Source organism: Pongo pygmaeus, chromosome 11 (genome assembly GCF_028885625.2).
Source record: "Pongo pygmaeus isolate AG05252 chromosome 11, NHGRI_mPonPyg2-v2.0_pri, whole genome shotgun sequence".
NCBI classification, from domain to species: Eukaryota; Metazoa; Chordata; class Mammalia; order Primates; family Hominidae; genus Pongo; species Pongo pygmaeus.
In genome coordinates, this window is record NC_072384.2 from 102,549,802 (window position 1) to 102,577,602 (window position 27,801).

A 27,801-nucleotide genomic window follows, 5' to 3' on the forward strand; every position below is an offset into this window, starting at 1 on the left:
GCCTGCCTGGATCTCTTCCAAGCATACTTTCCTGTTCTACAGCCTTTTTAAACAAACTTCAGGCTAGGCACGGTGGATCACGCCTATAATCCCAGCACTTTGGGAGTCCGAAGCAGGTGGATCATGAGGTCAGGAGTTCAAGACCAGCCTGGCCAACATGGTGAAACCATGTCTCTACTAAAAATACAAAAATTAGCTGGGCGTGGAGGTCCACACCTGTAATCCCAGCTACTCGGGAGGCTGAGGCAGGAGAATTGCTTGAACCCGGGAGACACAAGTTGCAGTGAGCCGAGATCAGGCCACTGCACTCCAGCCTGGGCTACAGAGTGAGACTCTGTCTCAAACAAACAAACAAACAAACTTCAACTCCTTCTCTATAATTTGCTTTGGTCTCTTTTTCTGCCTTACACCCTTCAGTCGAATTCTTTCTTTTGAGGAGGCAAGAATTGAGGTTGCTGCAGACCCATATGAATTCGCTGCCAGTAACTCAGATACCTTTTGCCAGTAACGCACTGTCCTTGCTTGTGAACATAAGTGTGTTTCCATCCAACCTGTAAAGTATACAGTGAGGCCAGGCTTGGTGGTTCACAATTGTAATCCTAGAATTTTGGGAGGCCAAGCCAGGAGGATCGCTTGAGACCAAAAGTTCCAAACCAGCCTGGGCAACTGTATTAGCCCGTTTTCATGCTGCTGATAAAGACATACCCAAGACCAGGAAGAAAAAGAGGTTTAACGCACATGTTCTCACTCATAGGTGTGAATTGAACAATGAGAACACTTGGACACAGGGTGGGGAACATCACACACTGGGGCCTGTCCTGGGGTGGGGGGATGGGAGAGGGATAGCATGGAGATATACCCAATGTAAATGACAAGTTAATGGGTGCAGCACACCAACATGGCACATGTATACATATGTAACAAACCTGCACGTTGTGCACATGTACCCTAGAAAATAATAAAAAATAAATAAATAAATAAAAAGAAGTTTAATGGACTTACAGTTCCACATAGCTGCGGAGGTCTCACACACAAGGCGGAAGGCAAGGAGGAGCAAGTCATGTCTTACATGTATGGCAGCAAGCAAAGAGAGAGCTTGTGCAGGGAAACTCCCCCTTAAAAACTCCCCCTTAAAAGACTTATTCACTATCATGAGAACAGCACCAGAAAGACCTGCCCCCCCATGATTCAATTACCTCCCACCGGGTCCATCCCACAGCACTTGGGAATTCAAGATGAGATTTGGGTGGGGACACAGCCAAACCATATCAGCAACATAGCAACATCCTGTCTCTATAAAAAATTTAAAAATTGCCAGACGTGGTGGCTCACGCCTGTAATCCCAGCACTTTGGGAGGCTGAGGCAGGCAGATCACCTGAGGTCAGTAGTTCGAGACCATCCTGCCCAACATGGCGAAACTCTGCCTCTACTAAAAATACAAAAAATTAGCCAGGCGTGATGGCAGGTGCCTATAGTCACAGCTACTGGGAAGGCTGAGGCAGGAGAATCGCTTCAACCTGGGAGGCAGAGGTTGCAGTGAGTCAAGATCATGCCACTGCACTCCAGCCTGGGTGACAAGAGTGAAACTCCATCTCAAAAATAAATAAATAAATAAATAAAAATTAGCCAGGCATGCTGATGTGACCTGTAATTCCAGCTACTCCACAGGCTGAGGTGAGAGGATCACTTGAAACCAGAAGTGAGTTCAAGTGAGCTGTGATCATGCCATTGCACTATAGCTTGGGTGACAGAGTAAAACTTCGTCTCTTAAAAAAGATATATATATATGTATATATATACAATTACTAACATATACTCATTACTCATGTCAATAATTGATATCATTTTTACAATATATAATTAACTTGTAGACGTTGAGCTTTTCTTTTCTTTTTGAGACCGAGTCTCACTCTGTCGCCAGGCTGGAGTGCAGTGGGGCGATCTTGGCTCACTGCAACCTCCACATCCCAAGTTCAAGCAATTCTCCAGCCTCAGCCTCCCAAGTAGCTGGGATTACAGGGGCATGCCACCATGCCCAGCTTATTTTTGTATTTTTAGTAGAGACGGGGTTTTACCATGTTGGCCAGGATGGTCTCAATCTCTTAACCTTATGATCCGCCCTCCTCTGCCTCCCAAAGTGCTAGGATTACATGCATGAGCCACTGCACCTGGCTCCTGAGCTTTTCTTTTTTAAAAAAATTCCCTTTTTTTCTTTTGACACACAGTCTTGCTCTGTCACCAAGGCTAGAGTGTGGGTCTTTCCCTATGTCATCATGTACTGTATTGTATAATACTCATTCAATCAGATTATGAGTTAATCTAACTAGGGGCACAACTCTTTTTTAAAATAAAGATGGGGTCTTGCTATGTTGCTCAGGCTGGTCTGAAACTCCTGGGGTCAAGCGATCCATCCAAAGCGATCCATGGGCCTCCCAAAGTGCTGGAATTACAGGCATGACCTACAGTGCCCAGCCTAGGGGCACAACTTTAAGATTAATTAATTATTTAATTTTTTAATTTTTTATTTTTTTTCAGATGGAGTTTCACTCTTGTTGCCCAGGCTGGCGTGTAATGGGCAATCTCGGCTCACTGCTGATACCTCCCCTTCTCTTAGTCTATTTATTTATTTATTTATTTATTTTGAGACGGAGTCTCGCTCTGTCGCCCAGGCTGGAGTGCAGTGGCACGATCTTGGCTCACTGCAAGCTCCACCTCCCGGGTTTGTGCCATTCTCCTGCCTCAGCCTCCAGAGTAGCTGGGACTACAGGCGCCTGCCACCACGCCCGGCTAATTTTTTTGTGTTTTTAGTACAGACGGGGTTTCACCCTGTTAGCCAGGATGGTCTCGATCTCCTGACCTCGTGATCCGTCTGCCTCGGCCTCCCAAAGTGCTGGGATTACAGGCGCGAGCCACCGTGCCTGGCCTATTTTTTCTTAGGTTTCTTAAGTATTCTTTTGTATTTTCCATGAGTCTGTGACTCATTTGAAGTACTTTTTTTTTTTTGGAAACAGGATTTCTCACTCTGTTGCCCAGGCTGGAGTGCAGTGGCCTGATCACTGCTCACTGCAGCCTAACTTCCCAGCTGAGATAGTGTCACTGCACTCCAGCCTGGCGACAGAGCGAGACTCCATCTCCAAAAAAAAACAAAAAACAAAAATTAGCCGGGCACGGTGGCACGTGCCTATAAACCCAGCTACTCAGGAGGCTGAGGCAGGAGAATTGCTTGAACCTGGGAGGCAGAGGTTGCAGTGAACCGAGATCAAGCCATTGCACTTCAGCCTGGGGCGACAAAACAATACTCCGTCGCAAAATAAAGAAAGTCTTTATTTTATGTTTATTTATGAACAAATCATTTTGCTGGATATACAATTCTAAGTTGAGTTACTCTTTTTCCTAACACTTTGAAGATATTCTTCCACTATTCTCTAAACACTATTATTGTTGTTAAGATCTCCCTTAGTCTAATGGTTTTACTTTGTACGTTGCAGGTCATCTGACTTTTCTTTCTGGCTGAATTTAAGATTTTTCTCTTTTTGATATCTTGTGGTTCTGATATAACCATTCTGTGATTATGATATTCTACAACATCCTTAGGTATGAACTTTCCCTCTGAATTGTGTTTCCTGTATCTGTGAATTTGTGTCCCAGGTTTAAGTGATCCTCCCAAGTAGCTGGGACTAAGGTGCATACCACCACACCGGCTAATTTTTAAAATTTTTTGTGAAGACAGAGTCTCACTATGTTGCCCAGGCTGGTCTTGAACTGAGCTCAAGCAAGCCTCCTGCCTCAGCCTCCCAAAGTGATGGGATTACAGGTGTAAGCCACTGTGCCCGGCTGAAGTACTTTATGTTTATCTGCAGAGTACTAATTCTCTTTTTTTGTCTATGTTTTAACTTGTTTTCTAGCAAATCTGTCGAGTTTTTATTTCAATGTTACATGTTTTATTCTAGAAGTGCAATATGATTCTTTTTCAAATATGCCAAATCATTTTCATACTTACATCTTGCTCTATTTACCTGATTTCACGTTTTTTTCTTTAAACATTTCAGATTAAGCAATGTAAAATCTATATATGATAAATTTAATATCAGAAGTTTTTGAAGAGGACCTACTGTGGTTTTTGTTCTGAATCTGTTCTTTGTTTTTGTTTCTTTATTTGTATTTGTTAATTTTTTAATGTAAGCTGATATTTGGGTTTCAATTTGTGTCAAATTTGAGGAAGTTGGCCAGTATTTTAAAGAGCTTGCTCACCACAAAACAAAAATGAGGCCGGGTGTGGTGGCTCACGCCTGTAATCCTAGCACTTTGGGGGGCCAAGGCGGGTGGATCACGAGGTCAAGAGATCGAGACCATCCTGGCTAACATGGTGAAGCCCTGTCTCTACTAAAAACACAAAAAATTAGCCGGGCGTGGTGGCGGGCACCTGTGGTCCCAGCTACTCAGGAGGCTGAGGTAGGAGAATGGCGTGAACCTGGGAGGTGGAGTTTGCAGTGAGCCAAGATGGCGCCATTGCACTCCAGCCTGGGCGACAGAGCGAGACTCCGTCTCAAAGACCAAAAAAAATGAACAAATAAACAAAACATGTATTTAAAAGAAACTACCCACAAGGTAACCAAGGTTACCAAGTTAACAGCTAGTCTGTTAATAAAGGAAAAATAGCAATTTTCTCATGTGATTATTTTATCTATGAAGCCCCTCCCATATCTTCAGTTATTTGCTTTATAAAAACAGTTGTTTTTGTCTAGGAATCAGTAATTTACAGGAAAGCCCAAGGTTTTATTTAATTTGAGATATTAAAACTAGAGCCTGCTTTTGTTTCTGTTTTCTCAGGGTGCAAAGTGGGGTGTATGTGTGTTTCCCAAGTGTAGACCGTATATGCTTACCTTTGGTGGAAGTATACAGTGTCTATTTTGTTCTACATTTCTTTTTTTTTGGAGACGGAGTTTCGCTCTGGTTGCCCAGGCTGGGGTACAATAGTATGATCTCGGCTCACTGCAACCTCCACCTCCCAGGTTCAAGCGATTCTCCTGCCTCAGGCTCCCAAATAGCTGGGACTACGGCATGCACCACCAGGCCCGGCTAATTTTTGTATTTTTAGTAGAGACAGGGTTTCACCATGTTGCCCAGGCTGGTCTCGAACCCCTGATCTCAGGTGATCCACCTACCTCGGCCTCCCAGAGTGCTGGGATTACAGGCTTGAGCCACCGTGCCTGGCCCTTTTTTTTTTTTTTTTTTTTTTTGAGACAGAACCTTGCTCTGTCGCCCAGGCTAGAGTGCAGTGGTGTGATCTTGGCTCACTGCAACCTCTGCCTCATGGATTCAAGCAATTCTTGTGCCTCAGCCTGCCAAATAGCTGGGATTACAGGCATGTGCCACCATACCTGGCTAATTTTTGTATTTTTAGTAGAGACAAGGTTTCACCATGGTGCCCAGGCTGGTCTCAAACTCCTAGCCTCAAGTGATCTGCCTGCCTCAGCCTCCCAAAGTGCTGAGATTACAGGCATAAGCCATCACACTGGGCCTAGTTTCTTATAATTGTTTAATATGCATAGATCTTGTTTTTCAAAAAATTCTAAGTTCCCTAAGAGCAAGTAATCTTGAAGTTGGAGCAGAGATGGTGATGTCAAAAATAGAGGCTAATTATTAGTCTGCTCAGGACCATACCATGATATGGTCGAGGGTCTGGACCTTAGCTTTACAAGCCAAGAAACTAAATTTTTATCATTAACACAGATTGATTAGTTCAGAGGAAATGGCTCATTTTGTCCAAGCTCACAAGACACCGATGAACGGGTATCACTATATTTTAGCTGGTCAGGCAGAAATGAGACTTTCTTGAGCTGCTTTACCACACAACTCACCAGACAGCATCTATGTTTTCTGGGTAGACTAGCCTCCACAGTTTTATGTTCAAATGTTCAGGAAACGGGGTCTTGCTCTTTCACTCAGCCTAGAGTGCAGTGGGGTGATCATAGCTCATTGTAGCTTCGACCTCCCCGGTCAGCCTCCCAAATAGCTGGGACTACAGGCACATGCCACCTTGCCCACCTAATTTTTTTATTTTATTTTATTTTTTTGAGATGGAGTTTCCCTGTTGTTGACCAGGCTGGAGTGCAATGGCGAGATCTCAGCTCACTGCAACCTCCGCCTCCTGGGTTCAAGCAATTCTCCTGCCTCAGTATCCCTAGTAGCTGGGATTACAGGCGGATGCCATGATGCCCAGCTAATTTTTGTATTTTTAGTAGAGACAGGGTTTCACCATGTTGGTCAAGGCTAGTTTCGAAGTCCTGACCTCAGGTGATCTGCCCGCCTCGGCCTCCCAAAGTGCTGGGATTACAGGCGTGAGCCACCACACCTGGCCTTTTTTTTTTCTGTAGAGACAGGGGTCTCACTTTGTTGCCCAGGCTGGTCCCAAACTCCTTGCTTCAAATGATCCTCCCATGTGTGCCGAAATGTTCAGGAAACTTTTTATTTATTTATTTATTTATTTATTTATTTATTTATTTATTTTGAGACGGGGTTTCGCTCTTGTTGCCCAGGCTTGAGTGTAATCAATGACATGATCTGGGTTCTCTGCAACCTCCGCCTCCTGGGTTCAAGCAATTCTCCTGCCTCAGCCTCCCGAGTAGCTGGGATTACAGGCATACGCCACCACGCCTGGCTAATTTTTGTATTTTTAATAGAGACGGGGTTTCTCCATGTTGGTCAGGCTGGTCTTGAACTCCTCACCTCAGGTGATCCGCCCGTCTCAGCCTGCCAAAGCGTTGGGATTACAGGCGTGAGCCACTGCACCCGGCCATATTCAGGAAACTTTTTTTAAATTTATTTTTATTTTATTTTTTTTTTTTTTGGAGACAGAGTCTTGCTGTTTCCCAGGCTGCAGTGCAGTGGCGCAATTTCGGCTCACTGCTACCTCTGCCTCACAGGTCCAGTGATTCTCCTGCCTCAGCCTCCTGAGTAGCTGGGATTACAGGCGCCTGCCACCATGCCCAGCTAATTTTTGTATTTTTAGTAGAGATGGGGTTTCACCATCTTGGCCAGGCTGATCTTGAACTCCTGACCTCGTGATCCACCCACCTGGGCCTCCCAAAGTGCTGGGATTACAGGCGTGAGCCACTGCGCCCAGCTTCAGGAAACTTTTAAACTGAAATAGAAACTCAACTGAAACAGATACCCTTGATTTGCATAGGGCCCACAGGGTAAAGTGAGGGAAAGACATTGAGGTTCATACTAGACTGATTTGATGGCAAGAAGTCCTCGGAAAATGCTGGACTGCCCAGAAAGACAATAGCATCACGAGAAAAAACCATCATGCATCTAGTTGCATGAGCCAGACCAAACAAAAAGGCTGGCTGTTAGAACACATGGTCAGAGGTTTGAGCCTATTTCTGTCCATCTCCCAACATATTATCCTAGTAGCCTGATTTCTCCAAGCACCCATGGTCTCTGGAAAAAAGGACTCTGGCAAAAAGAAAAAACATATGACACAAGGGGCCAACAACTCTGAAAGAACAAATTAGAAGGCACAAAAGTTGATCCCCTGTTGGCTGGAAAGAGACATCAACCCATGAAGGTACCGATATAGAGAAGGTGGGCAATGGTGTGGGCAGCACCTGTGTTCAACAAAGTGGAAGCAGTCAACAGAGTAGAGGTCTGCAATACCAGCAGACACCAGAGCAAGAAAATACAGCGCTGTAGGCCAGGCATGGTGGCTCCCGCCTGTAATCGCAGCACTTTGGGAGGCTGAGGCGGGCAGATCACCTGAGGTCAGGAATTCAAAACCAGCCTGGCCAACATGGTGAAACCCTGTCTCTACAAAAACACAAAAATTAGCCAAGCATAATGGTGTGTGTCTGTAATCCCAGCTACTCTAGAGGCTGAGGCAGGAGAATTGCCTGAACTCGGGAGGTGAAAGTTCCAGTGAGCCAACATCACACCATTGCACCCCAGCCTGGGCAACACAGCGAGACTCCATCTCAAAAAAAAAAAGAAAAGAAAATATAGCACTGTACGCGGCAGGTCAGTGATTGTATGATAGAAACAATTTCCATGTCCATCTTCTGGGTACTCCTAAAGGAAACTATGAGGAAGATCTTTGCATTACTTAACTTCTCTGAGAAGGAAAACAAGAGTAATAATAAGTAGAGAGATCTTTACATGTTTCTTTCACTGTTGTGTCCCTAGTGCCTGTAAGAATGCCTGGCACAGGCGGGCGTGGTGGCTCATGCCTGTAATCCCAGCACTTTGGGAGGCTGAGGTGGGCAGATCACCTGAGGTTGGGAGTTTGAGACCACCCTGATCAACATGGAGAAACCCCGTCTCTACTAAAAATACAAAATTAGCTGGGTGTGGTGGCCTGTAATCCCAGCTGCTCAGGAGGGTGAGGCAGGAGAATTGATCGAACCCAGGAGGCAGCGGTTGCAGTGAGCCGGAGATCACGCCATTGCACTCCAGCCTGGGCAACAAGAGCGAAACTCCATCTCAAACAAACAAACAAAAAAGAATGCGTGGCACAGGCTGAGTGCGGTGGCTCACGCCTGTAATCCAGCACTTTGGGAGGCCGAAGTGGGTGGATCACAAGGTCAGGAGTTCGAGACCAGCCTGACCAACATGGTGAAACCCCGTCTCTACTAAAAATGCAAAAATTAGCTGGGTGTGGTAGTGCGCACCTGTATAGTCCCAGCTACTCAGGAGGCTAGGGCAGGAGAATTCCTGAACCCGGGAGGCGGAGGTGAGCTGAGATCCTATCATTGCACTCCAGCTTGGGCGACAGAGTGAGACTCCATCTCAAAAAAAAAAAAAAAGAATGCCTGGCACAGAGTAGACACTCAAATATTTGAAAGAATGCCTGGCACAGAGTAGACACTCAAATACTTGTTGAATACATAAAAGATGTTCACCACCCAGAACATCCCCTTCTTGTTACCAGGCACATGGAAGGTGTCTAACCAAAATGGTATCTTTTGCTAATCTCAGTAGGTTCCAAAAAGTCCCTGGAGGCTCTAATAGTACCTTGAAATTATCCCACCATTCACTCATTCCATTCATCCATTCATTTACTTAGTTATTAGTCACGTTTATGGAATCTCTACTATGTGCCAGATACTAGCCTAGTACTTGTAGATTTTGCAACAAACTTTTATAGAGTTTATATTCTAGTTGTAACAGGGGTGGAGTTGGGGTGTACAGAGAGGACAGACGAACCATGTTTCTCATCCTTGTTATTTCACCATGTTAGCCACCAGTAAAATTGTAAGCCCTGGCCAGGCACAGTTGTTCACACCTGTAATCCCAGCACTTTGGGAGGCCGAGGCGGGCAGATCACCTGAGGCCGGGAGTTCGAGACCAGCCTGACCAAAATGGAGAAACCCTGTCTCTACTAAAAATACAAAATTAGCCGGGCGTGGCGGCACATACCTGTAATCCCAGCTACTCGGAAGGCTAAGGCAGAAGAATCGCTTGAACCCGGGAAGCAGGGGTTGCAGTGAGCTGAGATCATGCCATCGCACTCCAGCCTGGGCAACAAGAGCGAAACTCTGTCTCAAAAAAAAAAAAAAACTGTAAGCCCTTCTATCATCTGTACTCTCCTATATTCTCCTTCTTATATTTCTTTGTGCTATCTCCCCTTCACTCAGTACTTTAACAAAGTACTAAGACTCTTACTTCTCCCTTGCAAGAGAAAATCTCCAATTACTGGCCGGGCGCAGTGGCTCACGCCTGTAATCCCAGCACTATGGGAGGCCGAGGTGGGTGGATCACGAGGTCAGGAGTTCAAGACCAGCCTGGCCAACATGGTGAAACCCCATCGCTACTAAAAATACAAAAATTAGCGGGGCGTGGTGGCAGGGGCCTATAATCCCAGCTACCCAGGAGGCAGAGGCAGAAAATTGCTTGAACCCAAGAGACAGAGGTTGCAGTGAGCCAAGATCATGCCACTGCACTGCAGCCTGGGCAACAGAGCAAGACTGCGTCTCAAAAAAAAAAAAAAAAATAGAAAAAGAAAATCTCCAATTACTTTATTTGGCCAAGTTACAAACCCAAAATCAGAGTCAGCTCTGAACTCCCGATTAAAGCATCATATGGAGGTGACTATGTAAATGGTAACATGCAAGGACAAGTTCTAGGAGATACCATAGCAAAGAGATTTCTCATTGAATAAGTGGTTTTATTTCATTTTGGGGACAGGATTTAAGGCTTTACATGTAAAGAAAAGAATTTTTACTTCTTGCGGACATTCATTCAATAAATTTTTAAGAATTAATTAGATTCTATTTCATGAGTAGCACAACATAACATCCTATACAGACACAAATACGTGTAAAGTAGACTCAATTCTCTAGCAGATGTCACTTCTGCTAAGGAGACTAGTCAAAAAAAATACTGTGCAGTTAAATAACACTATAAACAGACATGGTGTTTCTAACATCTCATCCACCCACACATACCCCTCTCCCAATCAGGTAATTTTCATCTCTCTTGTCTCCCTGACCACACTGGATTATAACTGTAACTATAATCAACCATGCTTTTTTTTTTTTTCGAGACAGGGTCTTGCTTAGTAGCCCAGGCTGGAGTGCAATGGCAGGATCATAGCAGGCGTGAACCATGCACTCGGCCAATTATGCTCTTGAATTCACCCTAGGCCGGGCGTGGTAGCTCATGCCTGTAATCCCAGCACTTTGGGGGGCTGAGGCAGGCGGATCACCTGAGGTCAGGAGTTCAAGACCAGCCTGGCCAACATGGGGAAACCCCGTCTCTACTAAAAATACAAAAACTAGCTGGGCATGGTGGCGCGTGTCTGTAATCCCAGCTACTGGGGAGGCTGAGGCAGGAGAATCACTTGAGCCCAAGAGGCAGAGGCTTCAGTGAGCTGAGATGGTGACTGGGATCGCGACACCGCGCTCCAGCCTGGGCGACAGAGTGAGACTCCGTCTCAAAAAAAAAAAAAAAAAAAGAATTCACCCTAGATTCCCTAGATTCCTCTGTCCTGTGACTTTCTGTTATTCAACCCAGGATTTTCTTTCCTCTTGATCTCAGGTTGCAGAGTTGCTACCTATTTAACGTTCCACAATCTTGAGCAGGTTGCAATTTTTTTTTTTTTTTTAGATGGAGTCTTGCTGTGTCGCCTAGGCTGGAGTGCAGTAGTGCGACCTCGGCTCACCGCACCCTCCGCCTCCTGGGTTCAAGCAATTCTCCGAGCAGGTTGCAATTTAATGATCAGGAACAATCTGCATATAGGGCCTGGGAAGTGAGTGAGGAAATTTCACTCCTGTTGGAAGACAGACTTGTGAAACAACTGGGTTATTTAATCCCAGTCCCTGAGACTGAAGGGCTTCCAGAAAAGCAAGTAACACTAAACCAAGACAGTCTAAATTCAGCCCAGCACAGTGGCTCATGCCTATAATCCCAGCACTTTGGGAAGCTGAGGTGGGTGGATCACCTGAGGTCGGGAGTTCGAGACAAGCCTGACCAGCATGGAGAAACCCCATCTCTACTAAAAATACAAAATTAGCCAGGCGTGGTGGCACATGCCTGTAATCCCAGCTACTCGGGAGGCTGAGGCAGGAGAATTGCTTGAACCCGGGAGGCAGAGGTTGCAGTAAGCAGAGATCATACCACTGCACTCCAACCTGGGCAATAAGAGTGAAACTCCGTCTCAAAAAAAAACAAAGAAGAAAAAAAGACAGTCTAAATTCATACCCTGGGGTCATTTTAACAAATGCAGCAAAAATAGGAGAGGCTTATTGAGAGAAAACTGTGCTAATAATTCATTTGGCCAGACATAAGAGAACGGCCAGGAATGCTCACAAATATAGTGACAGTAATGGTGTCATTCTGAGGCCTTTGCCTCAAGGCAGGGCTTGAAACGGGATAAAGTCTAACGGCACTAGCTGGCATTTCAAATTCTAGATGCCTGAGGCAGACTGGCACCGAGACAGCTCTTGGTTTCTCTCAAAGTGAACATATAATTCATAGAGGGTTAACAAAATAATATCGTGCAGTTTTTCCCCTTTAAATCTCTAGCGGTGGCGGGGCGCGGTGGCTCACGCCTGTAATCCCAGCACTTTGGGAGGCCGAGGTGGGAGGATCCCTTGAGGTCAGGAGTCCGAGACCAGCCTGGGCAACATCGTGAAACCCTGTCTCTACAAAAAATTAGCTGGGTGTGGTGGCACAGGCCTGTAGTCCCAGCTGCTCCGGAGGCTGAAGTGGGAGGATCGCTTGAGCCTGGGAGTTGGAGGTTGCAGTGAGCCGTGATAGTGCCACTACATTCCAGCTTGGGCAACAGCCAGACTGTCTCAAAAAAAAAAAAAAGGCCGGGCGCAGTGGGTCACGCCTGTAATCCCAGCACTTTGGGAGGCCGATGCGGGTGTATCACGAGGTCAAGAGATAGAGACAATCCTGGCCAACATGCTGAAACCCGGTCTCTACTACAAATACAAAAATTAGCTGAGCGTGGTGGTGCGTGCCTCTAGTCCCAGCTACTGGGGAGGCTGAGGCACGAGAATTTCTTTTTTCTTTTTTTTTTTTTGAGACGGAGTCTCGCTCTGTCGCCTAGGCTGGAGTGCAGTGGGATCTTGGCTCACTGCAAGCTCCGCCTCCTGGGTTCAGGCCATTCTCCTGCCTCAGCCTCCCGAGTAGCTGGGACTACAGGCGCCTGCAACCACGCCCAGCTAATTTTTTGTATTTTTAGTAGAGACGGGGTTTCACCGTGTTAGCCAGGATGGGCTCGATCTCCTGACCTTGTGATCCGCCCGCCTCGGCCTCCCAAAGTGCTGGGATTACAGGCGTGAGCCACCGCGCCCGGCTAGGAGAATTTCTTGAACCCGGGAGGCGGAGATTGCAGTAAGCGGAGATTACACCACTGCACTCCAGTCTGGGCTACAGAGCGAGACTCCGTCTCAAAAAAACAAAAGAAAAAAGAAAAAAAGGCGCAAAGGCTGCGTTCAGGCCCTAGATCCCGCGATACAAACTTTCTCGGCCCGCCCCAGCCCGCTGTGGCGGGAACATTCTGGAAGTGACGGCAATCTCAGCGGCAGTCTTCGTCGGAAGTGACGTCGCTATCCCAGAATCCTTAGAGAAGGAGAAGCGCGTTCGTGCGTCCTATTCCAAGTACAGCGTGGAGGGGTTAGGCAGCGTGTCTGATTCTCTGCGGAACGGCGAGCACATTTGTGCTTTGCCCGCCGCAGCCTAGGAGGCCTTTTGGGGCCGCGTAGTCGGTGTTTTTGAACTGACTCCACAGCTCGTGGCGGGCCGTGCGGCGCCCTGACCCGGCCTGACCATGTTGGTGCTGTTTGAAACGTCTGTGGGCTACGCCATCTTTAAGGTAGGTGGGAGAGCGAGCCGTTAAAGGGGGAAGGCGGATGCTGGACAGACGAGGAGAGGGGAAGACTTAAGCACGGAACTACTCAGGGTAGCGTGGGTACCTGTTATGGCCCGGGCTCTGGGAGGAGGGAAAAGGCCTTTACACCTGAGAGCCATGTTACGTGTAACACGTGGCCCCGCCGTTTGGGGAGACCCGTTCTGCATTAGAGGATTTTCTTTCCTCCCGTTGAAGAGGTGGGCAGGAGGCGTGTTAGTTCTAACAGGTTATAGGGAATCGGATTTTATTCTAGATGTTTTGAGGAATGATCGAAAGATTTTTTTTTTTTTTTTTTGAGATGGAGTTTCGCTCTTGTTGCCTATGCTGGAGTGCAGTGGCGCAATCTTGGCTCACTGCAACCTCCGACTCCCGAGTTCAAGCGATTCTCCTGCCTTGGCCTCCCAAGTAGCTGGGATTACAGGCCTCCATCCACCACCACGCCTGGCTAGTTGTTTTTGTTTGTTTGTTTGTTTGCTTTTTAGTAGAGACGGGGTTTCACCATGTTGGCCAGGCTGGTCTTGAACTCGTGACCTCAAGTGATCCACGTGCTTCGGCCTCCCAAAGTGCTGGGATTACAGGCGTGAGCCACCGTGCTCGGCCAATCGAAAGGATTTAAGCAGAGGAATGACCTGCTAATTTGTCTTAATACGGTTACTCTGCTGTGTGGAGATTAGACTCGAGGAGATAAGAACGGCAGCAAGAATACTTTTGGATTCATTTAGACAAGATGAAATTGCCTGGTATAGAGAGAAACAAATATCGATAGAAATTGTGAAGGTGGAACAGAAAGGACTGGCTAATAGATTGAATATGGGGTTTTGGTTTAAATAAGATGTTAATAAAGTTTCTTGTGGGTGAAGGACTAAAGATTTCCAGTTTGGGCTGTGGGAAGCTTGCGTTGTCTGTTAGACCTGATAATGTAGTTGTGTAGATCGGGCAGTTCAGTATTTCAAATTTGAAGCTTAGGGGAAAACATCTAGGCTGGTGATGTGAATTTGAGATTTGGTTGTTTTCGTGGGGAAAGTTTGACAAGTTCGTCAGCACTGAAATGGTTGAATGGTAAGACATTCGTATCGCAAGATGCTGTTGAGATGTTAGGAAGAATGAGTGAGATTGAGTGCCTTTTCTTGTGCCGTGCAACTCTTCTGAGCTCTGCGAATATAGCAATGAAAAATAAAGTTTTTATGTATATTCTACATATATATGTGTTGGTAGAAAGCAAAAACGCTAGGTAAAAATAAATGCAATACAATTTTAGCTGTGAACCAAAAAACCGTTTGTGGTGTGGATGCAAGAAAGTCTGGATGGGTGCAGAGTTCTCCATGTTTCACTTCCGACATTTGAAAATACGCAGTTTGCATTTGATACGTCAAATACTTGTTATTTTTAAGAAAACCAGTAAAATCATTAAAACCCAAAAGGCAGTTTTGCTTGTTTTTACCTTAATTGGAATTATCTGCAATTGCAGTATTAGTAGTTTTAAGGAACTTGTAAGTAAGCTCCTTAGTCCTCTTTAGAACTACGAAACATGTCAATTTTACTTTTCTCCAGCTTTTTGGAATCTTATCTAAATTACCATGTAGCTATGCAGAACTCCAAATTCTCTTAGCCAATGTGGTCTGTCAGTGTCTATCGATGAATTTCACCGTTAATTGCTATAGTATACTGTCCTGTACTGGATGTTAAGAGGAGCAACTCTGCACAGTGCACTGGTTGTCTCCCATGGTAGGAAGGAATTGGCTTATCAATGGTCGGATTTCTAGACCTGGGTCCTAAAATACTCAACCATGTCTCGATGAATTACTGATTTCTGTTAATGAAACGTGTCCTCCTCCATAAAAATGTCTTTGAGTATTCCGTTGGAGTTTGCAGTGCTATTTGCAAGTTACTGTTCAAAATGATTAAATTGTGGTTTGTGTAACCTAGTACTAAAGAAATAACTAGTTAAGCTCGAATATGTTGACATTGATTAGTTTGTAATTATTGGAATTAACATTGATCATTTCTGAGTATAAAAGACATACAAATGTTCTGGAACTAGTGATGGCTGCACATTTTTGTGAGAATGCACTACTAAAAAGTGAATTGTACACTTTAAAAGGGCAAATATTAAGATATATGTAAAGTTAATATGATATATAATATGGTGAATTTTATCTCCTAAAAAAGTAGACTTACAGTTCAAGGTTATTAATTTCCTTTCCCATAATCTTTCAAAATGCTAGGGTATAAAATTATATTGGTTGCCGGGCATGGTGGCTCATGCCTGTAATCCCAGCACTTCGGGAGGCCGAGGCGGGCGGATTACAAGGTCAGGAGTTCGAGACCAGCCTAACCAACATGGTGAAACCCCGTCTCTACTAAAAAAATACAAAAATTAGCTGGGTGTGGTGGTGTGCGCCTGTAATCTCAGCTACTTGGGATGCTGAGGCGGTTGCATTGCTTGAACCCGGGAAGCGGAGGTTGCGGTGAGCTGAGATCGTGCCATTGCACTCCAGCCTGGGCAATAAGAGCGAAACTCCGTCTCAAAAAAAAATTGTATGGTTGCATACAATTCATGCTTTGATGAGAATGTTGTAGGAGGTTTTTTGAAGTTTTTTGTTTGTTTGTTTGTTTGTTTTTTTACAATGGTTATATTGTACAGTGTAGCTGTGTAGCATAGCATTTTGTGTCACTTCATTTTCTCAAGGTTTGGAGAAAGATTTTTGATGTATATACCAAATGTCTATATAAAACCTAAGTACCGAGCAATATATTTTTTCTAACTTTATTGGGTGTACTTTACATACTGTATAACTCACCTGTAGGTTTTAATTACAATCCAGTTTTATAGTACACTTTGTTGCAAAAAGTTGTCATGCCCATTTTCAAGTTAGTCCTGCTCTAGACAATCACTGTTCAGCTTTCTTTCTGCATAATTTTTTCTAGAAGTTTCATGTAAGTGGAGTAGTATTTTAGTCTTTTGTGTTTGGCTTTTTTCACTTAGCGTAATGCTTCTGAAGCTAACCGAAGAGCTTTTTCACACTTGTTGCGTGTATGGATTTGTTTCTTTTTGAGCAGTGCACATTTTAAGCTAATTATCAGTTTTATCCTGTATTCAAACAAGTTTCATAAAACATTAACTTGCTCATATTGTCTGCGGAAGTGAAACTTAAAAGTTAGCATTAAATATTTACACAAAACATAGAGGTTGGGTGCAGTGGCTCACGCCTGTCACCCTAACACTTTGGGAGGGTGAGGCAGGAGGATTGTTTGAGCCCAGGAGTTGCAGACCAGCCTGGGCAACATGGCGGAAAAAAAATTAGCTGGGCACAGTGGTGCTTGCCTGTAGTCCCAGCTGCTGCAGGAGGCTGAGGTGGGAGGGAGGTCACGGCTGCAGTGAGCCGTGATTGAGCCTCTGCACTTTAGCCTGGACAACAGAGTGAGACCTCATCTCAAAACAAAACAAAAACCACACAAAGTCTCAAGCAATCAATCAATTAAAAATGAAAATGAGGAGGCTGGGAGTGGTGGCTCACACCTGTAATCCCAGCACTTTGGAAGGCTGGGGTGGGCAGATCATGAGGTCAGGAGTTTGAAACCAGCCTGGCCAACATAGTGAAACCCCGTCTCTACTAAAAATACAAAAATTAGCCAGGCATGGTGGCGTGTGTCGCAACATCTGTAGTCCCAGCTGAGGCAGGAGAATCACTTGAACCAGGGAGGTGGAGGTTGCAGTGAGAAGACCGCACCTCTGCACTCCAGCCTGCGTGACAGGGCAAGACACTGTCTCAAAAAAAAACAAAAAAAGTGATTAAAATTCTTAATTCCATACACCCTCACCAATATTCTGTATCAGCTGCCTAAGTATTCGATAGGATGGGATTAATCCTAAAAGGCACAACCCCCATATTTAACATCCCTAAAATTGGGATGTCTTACAATTGATGACAGGTCAATTGGGAGTGTAAAAGAATAGCATAAGCCAGGTGTGATGGCTTACGCCTGTCATCCCAGTACTTTGGGAGGCTGAGGCAGGCAGATTGCCAGACCTCAGGAGTTCAAGACCAGCCTGGGCAACAGTGAAACCCCGTCTTTACTAAAATACAACAACAACAACAAAAAATTAGCTGGGCATGGCAGCATGCTCCTGTAATCCCAGCTACTTGGGAGGCTGAGGCAGGAGAGTTGATTGAACCAGGGAGGTGGAGGTTGTAGTGAGCTGAGATCATGCCACTGTGCTCCAGCCTAGCCGACAGAGCAAGACTCTGTCTCAAAAAAAAAAAAAAAAAAAAGAATAGCATGTTAAATTTTGTGAAATAGAGTATGTACAGATATTATGCATATATTTTTATTTAAAAAAAACCCAGCTGGGTCAAGCGCCATGGTTTCTGCCTGCACTCCCAGCACTTTGAGAGGCCAAGCAAGGCAAGAGGATCACTTGAGTCCAGAAGTTAGAGATCAGCCTGGGCAACAAAGCAAGCCCCTGTCTCTACAAAAAGATTTTTAAAATAGCTAGATGTGGCAGTGTGCACCTATAGTCCTAGCTACTTGGGAGGCCGAGGCAGAAGAATCGCTTGAGGCCGGGAGTTTGAGGCTGTAGTGACACAGGACCACACCACTGTACTCCAGCCTGGACAACAAAGTGAGACCCTGTCTCTGGAAAAACAACACAGCTAGTAAATTTAAAACTATACCTTGCTAATAAGCATTATCTATCAAGCCCATAATATAGCACATCTACACATTAACACACAGTTCTAGTCTGGTTATGTATTATTTTCAGTAAAAGAAACACAATATTGCAAGTTGTATAAAACTTATAGTTAGATGAGTGTGACAAGATGATTTTAGGGGTTTGTTCTGATGTATACAAAAATTTTTTTTTTTTTTTTTTTGAGACGGAGTCTCGCTGTTGCCCAGGCTGGAGTGCAGTGGCGCAATCTCGGCTCACTGCAGGCTCCGCCCCCTGGGGTTCATGCCATTCTCTTGCCTCAGCCTCCTGAGTAGCTGGGACTACAGGCGCCCACCACCTCGCCTGGCTAATTTTTTGTATTTTTAGTAGAGACGGGGTTTCACCGTGTTAGCTAGGATGGTCTCGATCTCCTGACCTCGTGATCTCCGCCTGCCTCGGCCTCCCAGAGTGCTGGGATTATGCGTGAGCCACCGCACCCAGCCTGTATAAATTTAATCACATATGGTTGAATTAGATATGTTGGTAAAAATAACCCAAACTAGAAAAACTTAGAGTCACACAAAGCAGTAAACAACTACAAAGCCTAGAGTTGGTATTAACAATTTATAAACTAATAGCTCTAACTTTGTATATCATGAAGTTTTAGAATCCAAAGACATCTCACCAAGTCTCATGACTATACTGAAAACATTGATTAAAATTTTTTGAAATTGTTCAGAGAATGCAGCTAACCGTAACTGAAGTTCACTATTTTTAAGAGGACATGTATCAAATAGGGGATATGACTCATGAGTAAAATTCACATTTTTTCTAGCTGAAAAGCAAGTATATTTGAAGATAACATTTGGGTAACAAAATTGCCGTATTTAAAAGATACTATCGGTCTGGCGGGATCACTCACGCCTGTAATCCCAGCACTTTGGGAGGCCGAGGTGGGTGGATCACAAGGTCAGGAGATCGAGACTATCCTGGCTAACACGGTGAAACCCCAACTCTACTAAAAATACAAAAAATTATTCAGGCGTGGTTGCAGGCGCCTGTAGTCCCAGCTACTCTGGAGGCTGAGGCAGGAGAATGGCATGAACCCAGGAGGCGGAGCTTGCAGTGAGCCGAGATCCTGCCATTGCACTCCAGCCTGAGCAACGGAGCGAGACTCCGTCTCAATAAATAAATTAATTAAAAGATACTATCACCATTCTTAAACTGAAGTTAAAATAACAAAGGAGATGTGATAAAATCAGGGCAATTCATGAGCACACAAAGGTCTTCAAAGACTATGTTATGTCAGCCAAAACCATTACTATGACAAAACCACTGTGTTCCCAACTGTAACATCTTGAAGAAAACATTGCTAATAAAGACCATCTAAATAAGAAAGTTAGAGATATTGCTACATTTTCTGTTTTACATTTGTCTCAAAGTTTTTTTTTAATTTGTCTCAAATTTTTAATCATTTCTTTTCAGCCAGGGTAATGATAAATATTTGTATACAGAAATCCATTTTAAGTTTTATCATTTTAAGTTAATTTCCATTTCTAAGTAGAAATAGTATACAACTAGTACCATTGCAATCTTTAGCATTGTTGTTACAATAGTACTAGCTTTAAAACAAGTCTTTATATTTTATAGATAGAAACTGAAATATTAACAGGTAAAATTAAATGTCTAGGTCTTGCTTCCAAACAATACAAGGCGGCTGGGTGTGGTGGCTCACGCCTGTAATCACAGTGCTTTGGGAGGCCGAGGCGGGTGGATCACCTGATGTCAGGAGTTCAAGACCATCCTGGCCAACTTGGTGAAACCCAGTCTCTACTAAAAATACAAAAACTAGTTGGGTGTTGTGGTGCATGCCTGTAATCCCAGCTATTCAGGAGACTGAGGCAGGAGAATCGCTTGAACCCGGGAGGCGGAGGTTGCAGTGAGCCGAGATTGCGCCACTGCACTCCAGCCTGGCGACAGAGTGAGACTCCATCTCAAAAAAAAAAAAAGCCATTTACTGTGATTCCTAAAAGTATGCATGAACATGTGTTGCACAGACATTCAAAGTCTTGGAGAATATATACCTAAATGTTGATAAGTGTATTGTTGATTAAAGTACCCTACATTTCTTCTGCATTTTAAAAATTTCTCACATCTAGATGTGTCTCACAATTGATAGTTTTAGAGAAATCCATAATACTTTCATGTTAGGATGATCATAGCAGTAAATAATGAATATAATCTATTGAAAGTAGACAAATAAAAGGTTTTTTTTTGTTTTTTGTTTTTTTGAGATGGAGTTTTTTGCTCTTGTTGCCCAGGCTGGAGGGCAATCGCGCAATCTCAGCTCACTGCAACCTCCGCCTCCGGGTTCAAGCGATTCTCCTGCCTCAGCCTCCCGAGTAGCTGGGATTACAGGCATGTGCCACCACGCCCAACTATTTTTTTTTTTTTTTTTTTTTTTTTGTAGAGACGGGGTTTCTCCATGTTGATCAGGCTGGTCTTGAACTCCTGACCTCAGATGATCCGCCTGCCTCGGCCTCCCAAAGTGCTGGGATTACAGATGTGAGCCACCGCGCTTGGCGCAAATAAAAGTTTTTAATGATTACAATACTTTATTGTAAAGGGATTAATGGCTCTTTTAAAAGAAAGGTTCTTGGCCAGGTGCAGTGGTGCACACCTGTAATCCCAGCTACTCAGGAGGCCGAGGCACTAGAATCTCATGAACCCAGGACGTGAAGGTTGCAGTGAGCCAGGGTTGCTCCACTGCACTCCATGCTGGGCTACAGAGCGAGACTCCATCTCAAAAAAATAAAAAGAAAGAAAGGTTCTCTGCCCTACCCCCCTAGGAACCCATAGCTCCAGCTACGGCCCAAGGCTGGGGCAGGAATATCACTTGAGGCCAGGTAGATCCTAGACTGTGAATAGCCACTGTACTACATCTGACTGGACTAGATCTGAATTCCATTCAGCTGTTAAATGGGCAATTCGAACTAGTAATTTGACCAAAAATACATGCAGGATAAGAAAACTAGTTCATTATCTTAGTGAAAGAAATAGCTTCTACCACCTTCATTTTACATGTAAAATTGTACTTGAAGAATGCAGCTGTATATGCCTCACCTGTACCATTTAAAGAAAACTATTTAAACATTTTATTACAGGTTCTAAATGAGAAGAAACTTCAAGAGGTTGATAGTTTATGGAAAGAATTTGAAACTCCAGAGAAAGCAAACAAAATGTAAGTAATCTTGAAATCAGTAATTTAGCAGTTAACATTTAGGGCTTGTTTTATTTTTTACATTTTTTCCTGATTTATATAATGTTACATTCATAGTTTTCTGTTTTGAAATCTGTTTCAGGAATAATTTTGGTATGAACCTATTTATTACAAATGTTTTACTTGGAATATAGGCCATCTCAATTAATTTGAAGGCAGTAGTCCCCCCCCCCCTTACCCACAGGGATTATGTTCCAGAAGACCCAGTGGATACGTTAAATCTTGGATAGTACCAAATGTGATTGCTGTCAGTAGGAACACGTTTGTCTTCATGTCTTCCACACACAAATGTAATACCTTTTTTATCTTAACTAAGCACTTACCACACACAGAGGTTGTAACCTGCTTTTTGAGTTTTGCAACAGCAAAACTAGCATGAACTACTTTTTCTTTCATCACAATTTCATGGAAGATTCATTCTTAGTGTAGATTTTAAATCTTTGTTTTTTTTGTTTGTTTTTTGAGGCAGAGTTTTGCTCTGTCACCCAGGCTGGGGTACAATGGCGCAATCTCTGCTCACTGCAACCTCCCCCTCCTGGGTTCAAGCTATTCTTCTGCCTCAGCCCCCCAAGTAGTTGGGATTACAGGCGCCCACCACCATGCCCAGCTAATTTTTGTATTTTTAGTAGAGACAGGGTTTCGCCATGTTGGTCAGGTGGGTCTCAAACTCCTGACCTCAGGTGATCCGCCTGCCTCGGCCTCACAAAGTGCTGGGATTACAGGCGTGAGCCACCACACCTGGCCTAAATCTTCGTATTTGTGTGTGTATTTAAGGGACCACACTAGCATGTTCTCTTACCAGATAAGAAAACCTTGCTTAAGGTGACATTGTTGCCTGGCGTGGTGGCTCACATCTGTAATCCTAGTACTTTGGGAGACCAAGGTGGGTGGATCATTTGAGGTCAGGAGCTCGAGACCAGCCTGGCCAACATGGTGAAACCCCGTCTCTCCTAAAAACACAAAATTATCCGGGCATGGTGGCACATGCCTGTAATCCCAGCTACCGGGAGGAAGATGAGGCAGGAAAATCCCTTGAGCCTGGGAGGCGGAAGTTGCAGTGAGCCAAGATTGCGCCACTGCACTCCAGTCTGGGCGGCAGAGTGAGACCTTGTCTCCAAAAAAAAAAAAAAGATGACACTGTTTTAGGCAAATAGAAGACTAGTTTTCCTTCTGAAAGGGTTATATGCTTTGTTGGGTTAATCTGATTCGTCGTTGTCAATGATGTATTCTTGTTGGAACTGAATTTAAGTGATCTGACTCAATATTCGTCACTACCACTGAGACAACGATGAATCAACTATATGTTTCTTTCTGCATAATATACTACCCTGAGGCCGGGCGTGATGGCTCACACCTGTAATCCCAGCATTTTGGGAGGCCAAGGCAGGCGGATCAATTGAGCCCAGGAGTTCAAGACCAGCCTGGGCAATATAGGAAAAACCCCATCTCTACCAAAAACAAAAATTAGCTGGGTGTGGTGGTGCACACCTATAGTCCTAGCTACTTGGGAGACTGAGGCTGGAAGATCCTTTGAGCTCGGGAAGTCAGGGCTGCAGTGAGCTGTGATTGCACCACTGCATTCCAGCCTGGGTGACAGAGTGAAGTGAGACCCTGTCTCAAAAACCTAAAGGGGGCCGGGAGCGGTGGCTCACGCCTGTAATCCCAGCACTTTGGGAGGTCGAGGTGGAGACCGAGGCGGGCAGATCACGAGGTCAGGAGATCAAGACCATCCTGGCTAACACGGTGAAACCCCGTCTCTACTAAAAATACAAAAAATTAGCCGGGTGCGGTGGCGGTTGCCTGTAGTCCCAGCTACTTGGGAGGCTGAGGCAGGAGAATGGCGTGAACCTGGGAGGCGGAGTTTGCAGTGAGCCGAGATCACACCACTGCACTCCAGCCTGGGCGACAGTGAGACTCTGTCTCAAAAAAAAAAAAAAAAAAAAATTAGCCAGGCATATGGCGGCACATGCCTGTAATCTCAGCTACTTGGGAGGCTGAGGCAGGAGAATTGCTTGAATCCAGGAGGCAGAGGTTGCAGTGAGCCGAGATCGCACCACTGCACTCCAGCCTGGGTGACAGAGTGAGATTCTGTCTCAAAAAAATATATATATATATAAAGGGTTAGGATGTAACAAGAATGAGATCCGACAATAAGCTATTTTTTTTAATGGCATTTATACAGGATAGACAAATGAATATCATGAGATTCCTAAAAGGGACTCACATACTTTTTCTTGAGTCAATTCTGTGCTGTATAATAAAGTCATCTCTGTACAGCTTTGTGCAACAGGGGTTTGTATTAAAGCTTCAACATCTTTACTCTTGGCCAAAGTTTCCTTCAAAGCCTACAACTTTCTTTTAATAATCCAAGCATTACTAGCCTAACATTTAGAAAAACTAGTAATTGTATGAAGAATATCTAACTTCACACTCTGATACACAATGATAGGCATGTTTTATTGGTGTGTGCTTTGGAAACAGTCAAGCACTTCTTTCCAAGTTATTGTGGCTTTTGAATCAATGCACCGCCCCCAATAACATGTTTCTCTCTCTTTTTTTTTAATTCTAGAGTAAAGCTAAAACATTTTGAGAAATTTCAGGATACAGCAGAAGCATTAGCAGGTAAAGTAAAAAACTAGAAGCTTGCTTTTTTGAAAAAATTAAGTCTTAGCCATTTGTTTTTCTTGTTAAAAGGTTGTTTGCTTCAGTTGCCTGTGTTAACCTTATTCAATGTTGTCAATGATGCATTCTTATTGGAACTGAATTTAAGTGATCTGACTCATTCGTCACTACCACTGAGACAACATTGAGTTAGCTTTTTTCACCATAGGGCTGGTTTTCCCCATGTGTGAGGAGAGGTGAGAAGTGGTTAAGTTGATCTCCCTGTGGAAACCAGCAACATAATGCTGAAGCACAATTCAGTAAAAGGTGTTCTACAAGGGACCAAGGTAATGTGGTCAAGTATACAGCTCTCTCCTCATTTTAATCCAAGGGTAGAGTTGTAATCCTGAAAACAGCCAGGATTCACAGTTGAAAAATAATTTAAAAAGCTCTTCTGGGGGTATAGATTTTTAGTTCAAAAAAGCATATCAATATTTGGAGTTATACAGAAGCTGACAGAGGTGTTATTTTTAAAAGATTCAGAAGAATGGATTACTCATACTCTTAACTAGACTTCATCACGGGACAACAGAGTGATAGGGTTTTTTTTACTATAATTGACTGCAGTAGGTCTTACAGTTTTGTTTTTTTTAAGTGTTAGGGAGAACAGGAAGAGCAGATATAAAGCCCAAATCATTAAATTTTCAACTGCCTAAATTCTTTATCACAAATCAGCCGACTATTTGGCGGTGTAGTTTGAAAATGAAGGACTGTGAGGAAGAACGTGGCTTAAAGCTGGGCAAGAATATGACAGATGCAAAAAATTTTGTTAAATAACCACAGGAGAAAGGTACAGTTTTTGTCTGAAAATTCGGAATCCAACTAAACATGCTGGAACATAACAGACCACCCTAACCTTGGCAGACGGATAGGCTGAAGGAAGACCCATAGGGCCAGTTTCTTTGTTTTATAAACATAGTTCTCGGGCTGCTTCACCAACCCTTCAGTAATTAGAATTATATACAGCCATAAAAAAAACTGTGGTAATATTAACTTGGAGAATTTTTAAAAAGATATCCTGTTCATCACAGCTTTTAAGTATGGGTAAACATTTGGTAAGATTCCAAGCAAGATTGTGTTAGCTGTATTCCAACTCTGGGGGGTGTTGTTGACATAGACTGGGATATGAACAGTTCCTAATCCTGATCTCAAGTAGCCTCTTCTGAATTCCGTTTTGAATACGATCTTTAATCTGCTTGGGATATTTCTGGCCAGTCCTTATTAAACTGTATTAAATGGACAAGCCAAGCTTTTGCTCAAACAAGCAGGTTTTTACTATTAATACCTAATATATTGAGCACATACTGATAGTTAGATTTATACTTATGATTTCATAATTGTTATTTAATTCTTGAATCCTGTGAGGGAGATAACATCATCTCTGTGTTACAGGTGATAAAACTTGAAATTTGAGCAGTATTTCCAGACTCATTTACCTAGCTTCTTTGTATTATTTAAAGTACTGTACAATAAGGCTGGGCATAGTGGCTCATGCCTGTAATCCCAGCACTTTGGGAGGCCAAGACAGGCAGATCACCTGAGGTCAGTTCGAGATCAGCCTGGACAACATGGTGAAACCTCGTCTCTACTAAAATTACAAAAATTAGCTGGGTGTGGTGGCACACACCTGTAGTCCCAGCTACTTGGGAGGCTGAGGCAGGAGAAACACTTGAACCTGGGAGGCAGAGGTAGCAGTGAGCCGAGATTGTGCCACTGCATTCCAGCCTTGGCAACAGAGCGAGACTCCGTCTGAAAAATAACATAAAATTAAGTAGTGTACAGTAAATGGACAAAATGCCATAGTAGTTGAGAATTTAAAGTCAATCCTCCCCCCAGTCTAAGCTCCATGAGAGCAGAGACTGTTCTGTACTGTCAAATTCCTAGACTCTAGCAAAGTATACAGCTATAGAAGGTTTATAATAAATATTTTGGGGAAAATGAATGAAAGTAGTGAATTTTATCAGGAATGCTGTCATAGAAACATTTACAGTGCGTTTTCCTATCTGTTTTCACCAGAAAGTTAAATAAGCATCAGCTAATTAAGAAAGCAGAATCCTTTCCCTGGGAATTCAGTTCTCACTGCCTGTTATAAGGCAGTTTTGACATGACAGAACCACAACTAAATGGTTGTAAATGTCACAGTGTACATTTTAAACCTCATAGCCTTAGAGTTTGATGAGACCAGGCACAGTGGCTAACACCTGTAATCCCAACACTTTGAGGGGCTAAGATGGGCAGGAATTTAAGATCAGCTTGGCCAATATAGCGAGACCCCATCTCAATTTTTTTTTTTTTTTTTTTTTTGAGATGGAGTTTCATTCTGTCACCCAGGCTGGAGTGCAGTGGCATGATCTCGGCTCACTGCAGTCTCCACCTCCTGAGTTCAAACAATTCTCCCAGGAGGCTGGGTTCAGCCTCCCAAGTAGCTGGGATTACAGGTGGTACCACCACGTCCAGCTAATTTTTGTATTTTTTAGTAGAGATGGGGTTTTGCCTGTTGGCCAGGCTGCTCTCGAACTCCTGACCTCAGGTGATCCACCCGCCTTGGCCTCCCAAAGTGCTGGGATTACAAGCATGAGCCACCGTGCCTGGCCATCAGTTTTTTTTTTTAAATAAAGAAATAGGGTCTTGTTGGGGTGTGATGTTGAATTTGTGTTAGTCTCAGACATTCATATATGCTATTTGCATTAAATGGTTTATTTTTATTCTTGATTGTGTTTTCAACTTGCAAGTCTTTTTTTTTTTTCTTGAGACCGATCCCCGGCTGGAGACTGATCCTCGGCTGGAGTACAGGGGCGCGATCCCGGCTCACTGCAATCTCTGCCTCCTGAGTAGCCGGGATTACAGGTGCATGCCACCACGCCCACCTAATTTTTGTATTTTTAGTAGAGATGGGGTTTCACCATGTTGCCTAGGATGGTTGCATCTCCTGACCTCGTGACCCACTCACCTCAGCCTCCTGAAGTGCTGAGATTATCCATTTGATCATAATTCAAATGGATATACGATCAGGAGGGAAGAGCAAGACCTGACTTACTAAGCACAAACTGCCTGACCTTAGAAATTGTTGATAGACCTTCATTCCTGCCAAGCATTTTTCTTTTTTTTTTTTTTGAGATGGAGTTTTGCTGTTGTCTCTTAGGCTGGAGTGCAATGTCATGATATCACTGCAACCTCCACCTTCTGGGTTCAAGCGATTCTCCTACCTCAGCCTCCCGAGTAGCTAGGATTACAGGCATGAGCCACCAGGGCCAGCTAATTTTTGTATTTTTAGTAGAGAGAGTGTTTCATCATGTTAGCCAGGCTGGTCTCTCGAGTCTTGACCTTAGGTGATCTGCCAGCCTCAGCCTCCCAAAGTGCTGGGATTACAGATTTGAGCCACCGCATGCAGCCCAAGCATACTTTTTATGTTTTTTGTTTTTGTTTTGTTGAGACAGGGTCTGTCACCAGGCTGCTGGAGTATAGTGGCATGATCATGACTCACTGCAGCCTCGAACTCCCTGGGCTCAGGTGATTCTCCCAGCTCAGCCTCCCCAGTAGCTGGACTACAGGCACGTGCCACCACACCCAGCTAATTTTTGTATTTGTAGTAGAGACGGGTTTTGCCATGTTGGCCAGGCTGGTGGTACACACCACCATGCCTGGGTAACCCAAGCATACTTTTACCTCAGTCAAATGTCAGATAAATTTCAGAAGGGGTATTAGTTCATGTGGGTCCAGAACAAGGGAGTATAGGTCTAAGTAAGGGTGAGAATTATAAAGTAGCCGATTTAGAACTTGCCAGAAATACCGGCGGTCTCAAAATAGAATAGGCAGCCTTTGCTACTAAGTTTTACCTTGCTGGA

The 27,801-nt window shown here is 44.0% G+C and overlaps 1 protein-coding gene and 2 non-coding genes across 7 annotated transcripts in view; all 3 read left to right on the forward strand.

Moving 5' to 3' along the window:
- The first annotated feature begins 12,679 nt into the window (after positions 1–12,679).
- NOP58 (NOP58 ribonucleoprotein) overlaps positions 12,680–27,801 on the forward strand; it is a 36,678-nt gene continuing 21,556 nt past the window's right edge. For 2 of the 5 annotated variants that reach the window (XM_063648368.1, XM_054479149.2), the window contains exons 1-3: positions 12,696–13,325; positions 21,180–21,256; positions 23,865–23,917. In XM_063648368.1, the coding sequence (XP_063504438.1) occupies positions 13,281–13,325; positions 21,180–21,256; positions 23,865–23,917 (175 nt within the window). In that variant the 5' untranslated portion in view covers positions 12,696–13,280. Of the gene's footprint in view, positions 13,326–20,490; positions 20,581–21,179; positions 21,257–23,864; positions 23,918–24,125; positions 24,244–27,801 lie in introns of those variants that run through there. The other 3 variants (XM_054479145.2, XM_054479146.2, XM_054479148.1) reach the window with 3 other exon arrangements.
- On the forward strand, positions 22,501–22,588 carry LOC129032269 (small nucleolar RNA SNORD70). Its single transcript, XR_008501283.1, has one exon. It is a non-coding gene; the product is annotated as a small nucleolar RNA SNORD70 (small nucleolar RNA).
- On the forward strand, positions 24,022–24,106 carry LOC129032270 (small nucleolar RNA SNORD70). Its single transcript, XR_008501284.1, has one exon. It is a non-coding gene; the product is annotated as a small nucleolar RNA SNORD70 (small nucleolar RNA).